This window comes from Ochlerotatus camptorhynchus, unplaced genomic scaffold (assembly GCF_037179485.1).
Source record: "Ochlerotatus camptorhynchus isolate MF236.1 unplaced genomic scaffold, CSIRO-AGI_Acam_v1.1 ptg000114l, whole genome shotgun sequence".
NCBI classification, from domain to species: Eukaryota; Metazoa; Arthropoda; class Insecta; order Diptera; family Culicidae; genus Ochlerotatus; species Ochlerotatus camptorhynchus.
The window spans coordinates 528,016-535,821 of NW_027040604.1; the positions used below are offsets into that span (position 1 = coordinate 528,016).

The 7,806-nt window shown below is 47.1% G+C and overlaps 1 protein-coding gene across 1 annotated transcript; it reads right to left on the bottom strand.

Annotated features, from left to right (window-relative positions):
• Positions 1-2,070: 2,070 nt before the first annotated feature.
• LOC135699717 (5-oxoprolinase) lies at positions 2,071-7,121 on the bottom strand. Its single transcript, XM_065220004.1, has 5 exons — positions 6,333-7,121; positions 3,681-6,271; positions 3,518-3,625; positions 2,769-3,447; positions 2,071-2,702 (listed from the first exon to the last, which is right to left on the bottom strand). The coding sequence occupies exons 1-5, from the start codon at positions 6,690-6,692 to the stop codon at positions 2,547-2,549; spliced, it is 3,894 nt and encodes a 1,297-aa protein (XP_065076076.1). The 5' UTR covers positions 6,693-7,121; the 3' UTR covers positions 2,071-2,546.
• Between the last annotated feature and the right edge of the window lie 685 nt (positions 7,122-7,806).

The following is a 7,806-nucleotide window of genomic DNA, read 5'->3' on the forward strand; positions in this document are numbered from 1 at the left end:
AAGTTTTGCGTCCATTGCTGCAATGGAAGCGGTCTGCTCCTCGTTGGCGATACTGCCATACAATGAAACCACTGGAACCGGCTCCCGTTCTGATGGAGGAGGCTTATTGGATAGCGGAAGATAAAGTGTTTATTGTGCTGTACCTTTATTGTAGAGTGAACAAGATTCGTTTGAGCCTAATCAAATAAATTAATAAACAACAAAAGGAAGTGGATTTTTTAGGATACACGATCAACAGTGATGCCAGTGCGCCCTCTTCCAGCACGCGTCCAGTTTATTTTGGATTACAAGAAGCCGACTACCGTAAAGGAACTCCGTCGCTTTCTAGCACTCGCCAACGGATAAAAATGCTTTGTTCGTCGTCACGCATCCGAAATTCAAGCTGAGCTTCAGAAGCTTAACCCCGGAAACAGGACAAGTACAGCTTTGTCCAGCTTTGAGCGTTGTAAGAAATCGTTAGCGGATGCAGCACTGCTTCACTATGCTGAGTTGTCGAAACCGTTAGCTATGATGATCGATGCCTCGTATATTAAAGCGGGGCTATCTTACAGCAGCTAAATGGTCAAAAATGGGAACCAATTGGATTTTATTCATAAAAGTGTTCGATGTCACAGCTGAAGTAGCTTTTGGCCGTGAACTGACAAGCGATGAAAATGAAGGGCGCTACTTCACGATCTTCACTAACCACTGTCCGCTAACGTACACGCGTTAACAATCGAGTCCAACTCTCAGCTGCCACATGAAGAACGATACCTCCGTTTCGTATCGGAATTTACTACGGATATACAACAAGTCAGTGGAAAAGAAAACTACGTTGCCATTGTCTAGTGTGGAAAGGGTGGAAAGTATACAAACGCCTACTTCGGTGGACTATGAAGAATTCAGACGAGAGCAGAAAAATGACGCGGAACTTCTACAGCTTATGCAGTCCAAATTTACTTAGCTGAAATTTGAAGTTAAACGGATGAGTGGTTGCCCTCAACAGATCTACTGTGACGTCTCTACTGGAAAAGCACGACCATTCGTTCCAAGCACTCAACCCAAAACCATCATGGAATTTCTCCCTCCGAGCGATTCGTTTGGCCAGCTATGAACCGTGACATGAATGCGTTTGTGAAACACTGTGTGGACCACCAAAGGTCGAAATTTCATCGACATACCGTCTCTCCGTTGGGACAATTTGATCTACCGAATGCCCGTTTCTAACACCTACATATTGATCTAGTTGTACTTTTGCCGTCATCAAAAGGATGTCGCTACCTAATGACCATGATTGAGCTGTTCCTCTTGTAGATTTGACGGTGCTGACTCAAGCACTGTACTCGACATGGATAGCAAAATTTGGCGTCCCAGAAAACTGACAACCGACCAGGAAAGAAAATTTTAGTCTGATCTTTTCCGGGAGCTGACGCGAATGTTGGGCGTTCACCATATGACTGCCTATGACCCACAAGCGAAAGGCATCGTAGCACGTTTTCGTCGAACATTAAAAGGATCAGTAATGGGCGTTAATTCTAAGAATTGGTGCAATGAACTCCCAATGATACTATTGGGACTCAGGGTGGCCTTTAGGGACGACCCAAGGGATGACCTGTATATCTCTAAAGTGCAGATCTGCCCCTATGACCCCCTTCTGTGTTTGAAAACGAAAACGAAAGTGAAAGTTTGTGAGTTTTTTTATATTTGTTGGACTTTGAAAAAAAATCCAAAGTGAAATTTCTAGGTTTCTGGCACACAGTTCCAAAGGGTTTGAGGTCAATCCTATATGTGGCAAAAGTAGCAAAATATTAGTCGGTCCTTGCTAACGAAAATCGTTACTTTTTCGTGGTATAAGTTTTCTGGGAATTGTACCATTCTCGGAGAACTGGTTTTCATACAATCCATCCTGAGCAGCTCACAAATTAGCGTAGACCGCAGTGCGTTCATTTGCTTGTGCACAAGCTATCACTCAACATTCCCGTATTGCACACAAGACGGTTCATTCCACACGGAGGATTATCGGTAAAGAAGAACATTAGGCTGGTCGTTTTGCGCGATTGCGCTTCCCCAATTATTGGTGCGGCTCTGCCGTTTAAACTTTATTAACCATTAATTATTATCATTGTGCACTGGGGGGTTTCCCTTAAATATCACATTTCTATTACCTAGGTATACCTGAATGCTACTTAAATGTCTATATAAGTAGAACTACACTGCAAATCCTCGATAAACATTTCTGGAACACTTTTGTTACATTTTGTGCTGTTTTTGGTTCGATGGCTCGTTGGCAAATAGTATAATGGATGTAGAATAGGATAGGTAGACAAGGTATTGAGAATTTCAAAATTTCCTACGAAAAACCGGTTATACATTTTTAGGAATAGGACTATATCCTGAGTAAACTGCGCGATATGAGCGATTGAAAGATACTTGAATAACTCACCGATTGGCAACTGTTTGGCAAAATCTTCTCTCCCTCGCTTTTACTTGAACATCACTACAACGACTATAATCAAGATAACAATCAAAACTATATAGAAATTAAAATTGAATCCTACGTCGTGCCATCAAACCGACTCCTGCGCCATTCGGTACTCGAACAGGCTACCGCGCTCAAAGAACGCCTTCGACGGGTCGTCATCCATCAGGTCCAATATGGGGAAAGCATTCGTCGCGGGTCGTCCATAACCGCCACCTCCAGGCGTTTTCATTGAGAAGATGTCCTGGGGGAAAAACAGAAAATTATTTGAAACCAATCCATTGAAATAAACCTATATCCCCGCACATACCCCAGTTTCCACGTCGATTGCCGTTTTGCTGCCCAAATTGATGATTTTGTCCTTCTTTATCAGAAGATTCAATCCACTCTTGGCCGGTTCGCCCCCAATCATGCCGTACGGCTGCAAGGTTCGTCTTTCGGTTAGCACCGACAATGTCATCGGCTTACGGAAGAGCAACTCCCGATGGACACCTTCGCCACCTCGATACATACCGGCCCCTCCAGATTGATCGTCTCGCAGCGAGAACTTCTTCAGGATGATCGGATATCGCAGCTCCAATATTTCCGGATCGGTGATCCTGGTGTTGGTCATATGCGTATGTACTCCTCCCGTTCCGTGCCATCCCGGGCCGGCACCGCTCCCACCGGCAACTGTTTCATAGTAACCCCAGTTCGCATCTCCGATCGTAACGTTATTCATACAACCTTGCGATGCTGCACAGGTTCGGAATGCTTTGAACACCGTGTCGACGATACGCTGCGATGTCAGGACGTTTCCTCCGACCACCGCTGCATCTTCCGACGGATCGAGGATGGAATTATTCGGTATCGTCACCTGGATCGGTGCAAGACAGCCCTGGTTCAACGGGACATCGTGCCCGACCATGCAACGAAGACAGTAGATCAAGGCTGATAGGGTAATGGCACGCGGTGCGTTACAGTTGCCATAGACTTCCGGTCCGGAACCACTGTGTGAAAGATGCAAATTAATATTCAATCCGGATTCTACCACCACGCACCACGTGTGGATATGCTTACCTAAAGTCACAGATGGCAGATCCTTCTCTTTCATCGATGGAAACTTGCAGACGAATCGGGGAACCATCATCCATGTACTCTTCCGCTTCGAGAATTGTCGATCCCGTTCTGAAATTTCAGCAAATGTAACCGTTTATGAACACCACCAAAACGTGCCACCTACCTCAATTTGGTCTCCTTGGCAATCTGTCTTAGCATATCCCGCACGGCCAGTTCCGCATTCTGCTGCATGTAGCCCATGTAAGCCTGAACCACATTCAACCCGTAGCTGTCGATCAGCTCTGCCACCAGTTGGATACCCTTCTGATTAGCTGCGATCTGTGCTTTCAGATCGGACAAATTATCCGACAAATTCCTAGTGCCCGTAGCTCCGGGAGCATCCGTCGGTGTGACCAGACGTTCTATGATTTCCTCTTCCTTGAATACGCCCCCGTCCACCAGCAAAAACGATTTGAATGCTGCACCCTCCTGCGCCAGCGACTTGGAATGCGGTGGCATCGATCCGGGTGTAATACCTCCGATATCGGCGTGATGACCGCGGGATGCGACGAAGAACACCGGCTTCGGGATCTCCGGGTAGAACACCGGTGTTATGACTGTCAAATCCGGCAGATGAGATCCTCCGGCTTGTGGATGATTGGACAACACGACATCACCCGGTTTGAGCGTTTCACCTCGGACCTTGATCTGATACTGGACCGTTTCCTGCATGGCACCCAAATGTACGGGGATGTGCGGTGCATTGCTGACTAGACCTCCGTTGGGACCGAACAGAGCACAGGAGAAGTCCAACCGTTCCTTAATGTTGGTTGAAATGGCCGTGCGCTGCAGAACTCGTCCCATCTGCTCGGCAATACTCATGAAGCGATGATTGAAGATGCTCAACTGAACGGCATCCAAACGTTCGTCGATCCGTTTGTTCGCATTTCCGGATGCGACTTCAACGATCAAATCCCCCTTTGAGGTTACCAGCGCTTCGCAACCCGGTTCGATGACGATGGTGGAAAGTTTGTCAATAAGGATCGCTGGACCCTGAATCGTATGGCCACTACACAACTTGGAGCAATCAAAAACGGGAGTCACCTGTGAGCCTTCCTCAAAGTAGCTGGTGGTCGTCTTTTCTGGATATATTGGTCCGTTTGCTTCCGGAATGGTTTTTTCCTCGTACACTGATGATTTTCCGGATCCTCGAACCCGGATGTCGTCTACGATTATTTTTCGATTTTCTAGGACGAACCCAAATTCGCTTTTGTAGCGCTCGAAGAAGGTCTTCTCAAAGTCCCCGTACGTATAGATGTAGTTCTCTTGGTTGTTGATGACCTTGTCCGGAGCACACATCAAGGCACAATCCGTTCCATCGTAACGCAGGTGCAAATATGGTTCCAGAACTATAGCATCCTCCGGGAAACCCTGCGCTAGCAAATGTTCTCTACAAGCGAGGGACAACTCGTTCAGCTTGTCTCGGATTGCCAATCGATTATCCTCATTTAGAACCAAACTAGCCGGTTCCTGTGCTTCATGGACCACATCTGCCAGGGCCATACCATAGGCAGACAGTATTCCGGCATACTTGTGAACCAGTACCTTGCTCATGCCGAGTTCCTTGGCAATGCTGCAGGCATGCTGCCCTCCGGCTCCCCCGAAGCAAGCCAACACATGTTTCGAAGTGTCGAGTCCACGTGCCTGAGTCAAAGCCCGAATCGGTCGACACATGGCTTCATTGGCCACTCGAATGAATCCCATTGCAATTTGCTCCAACGACAGAGGTTTCTCGCTTTCGCCAGATTCCATTAGATATTTATTAATCTCCTGCTGTAGAACGGTGAATGCTTGCTTGGTGGCCATATAGTCTAGCGCTTCGTTCTCATCCGGACCGAAAATCTTTGGAAAATACTCCGGAAGCAGACGTCCCAGTATCAAATTGGCATCAGTTACCGTCAGTGGACCATCTTTCTTGTAGCACGTTGGTCCCGGGTGAGCCCCCGCCGATTCCGGTCCTACGACAAACAGTCCCGATCGGAAGAACAAACGCGAACCACCTCCCGCCGCTACCGTGTTGATGTCCAGTTGGGGGGCTTGGATGGTCACTCCCGCTGTAGTAGATTCAATCACGTGATCATAGGTACCGGCAAATCTGGATACATCCGTCGACGTGCCACCCATGTCGAATCCAATCAATGGTTGCCCTTCGGAATCCCTTGAACCGGTGACAGCATATCCGACGACTCCCCCGGCAGGGCCACTCAGGATAGCCCTCGCACCCCGGAAGTTCTCCATCTTGGTCAATCCTCCATCGCTTTGCATGAACAGGACATCTACTCCTTCCAGTTGATCCTTGAAACCGGCACGGAAACTGGCCAGGTATCGTTCCACATGCGGTGTAAGATAGGCCTCGGCACAAGCAGTGAAACCTCTGGCCACCAGCCGGCACATGGGCATTGCCTTGTGTGACAACGTGACATGCCGGAAGCCCACCTCATGCGCAATAGCCCCAATGCGCAGTTCGTGATCCGGACAGGCATAGCTGTGTGCCAGGACGACCGCTAGCGATGTGATTCCCTTATCCAAAACCTCAACTAATTTGGCACGAATTTGCCTTTCGTCGATGGGGACCATTTCCAAGTAGCGCGCATCCGACGCCCCCTGCAATTCGGCCCAAGCTTGATCCAGTTGGCAAATGTCATGCTGGGCCGGGACGAGTCTACAGTCGATTTCGATTACCTCTCGGTACAGATTTGACGGTTTTTGGATGTTCTGCAATGGGAAAGAATATTGAAATCCATTTTTCAATGGAGACGCATTGTGCTTTGCTCACCAGTTGAAAGATGCTGGGCCTCGCCTGGTTACCAATCTGCAGCAGATCCCGAAAACCTCGGTTAACCACTAACGCGACCGGATCACCGGCTCTCTCGAGCAGTGCATTGGTGGCCACCGTGGTTCCCATGCGCACCCAGCCTATCAACTCGGTGTTAACTAATCCACCAGGCGTTCGCGATTGTGGACCCGTCTCATGCGCCAGGATCCTTCGAATTCCTTCCGTCGGTGCATCGGGATAGTTTGCCGGATCCTCCGAGAGTAGCTTCAACGTACGGATCCCCCCGTCAGGTGTGATGCACAGCACATCGGTGAAGGTTCCTCCACGATCGATTGCGAAACTGTACTTGCCACTAGCCATAATCTCTGGTATCACTCGTCCGTCCGGCTAGCAGTGAATCTTCAGCACGACTGATTGTCGCCTCGCCTCCAATGAGACGGTGATAAATTGCGCTTTAGAATGAGATAGCACTTTTCTACCTTTTGTTTTTATCAACAATGTTAGATCAGCCAGTAGATTACACCATTATAATATTGTAAAACACAGTATCACCACCAGTGCTGCTGAAAACCGAAAACTTTTCACTGGCAATTATTGTGTAACGCGTACATGGGATATATGTACCTAGTCGATTGATGATGATTATATGAAAGCGCAGAACGAGCTGAATTTGGCTTGACTCTTGCCTGAATAATTTAATAAATCTATGAACAATATATGATGGTACACAGCCAAGCTCAACGAACAGAACGGACAGCGAAATGTAAATAAAAATTCGGCAATGGCACAACAACTAACAACACCAGCTGATAAGCTTTGTATGAAGAAGGCAAACAGCTTGACAGGCTGGACAGCATCACGCGATGGGCTGTGGCGACGGGAATTGGGATTTAAACATTACAATTCCAAAATTAATCCTCCGGTTCGGGTTGGGCAAAAAATCGATAGGCAACGTTCGAACTCGCTATATGTTTAATAGGGTGGGTCATCTTTGCATTGGCTGTACTACTTTTTTGATCTAATACGGTAGATTGTTATAGTTTGTAAGGGGAAAATTTGAGGCAAACGGTAAGAAACAATTTATTTGCTAGCCACATTCCCGAATCTGGAACTATGCACAACAACTTTGTCGAAAATCGCAAATCGGTTCGACTTCTGCGTAAAAAGTGATCATTTTTTTTTCTTTAGCCCAAGTGGTACTGGTATTGGTAGCGATAAATGCTTTCAAATATAGTTACTGTAGTGACAATGTTAAAGAAATAAGCGACCAAATAGTGACTTATAGACCTTCATGTCAAACACTGTCGAATGCTTTTCCTATGTCTAGAAGAACAACTCCTGTTGAGCAGCCTTCAGATTTGTTTGACCGAATTAAATTAGTAACTCTTAAGAGTTGATGAGTAGTTGAATGCCCATGGCGAAATTCAAACTGCTCATCTGCAAAAATTGAGTTCGTATTGATGTGAAGCATCAT

Bases quoted from the DNA above. Each gene is read 5' to 3' on its own strand.
- LOC135699717 (XM_065220004.1), bottom strand. From the start codon at position 6,692: ATGGCTAGTGGCAAGTACAGTTTCGCAATCGATCGTGGAGGAACCTTC. The intron at 6,272-6,332 runs GTGAGCAAAGCA...TTCCCATTGCAG, and splicing joins GGCCCAGCATCTTTCAACTG to AACATCCAAAAACCGTCAAA. The intron at 2,703-2,768 runs GTATGTGCGGGG...TTTTTCCCCCAG, and splicing joins CAATCGACGTGGAAACTGGG to GACATCTTCTCAATGAAAAC.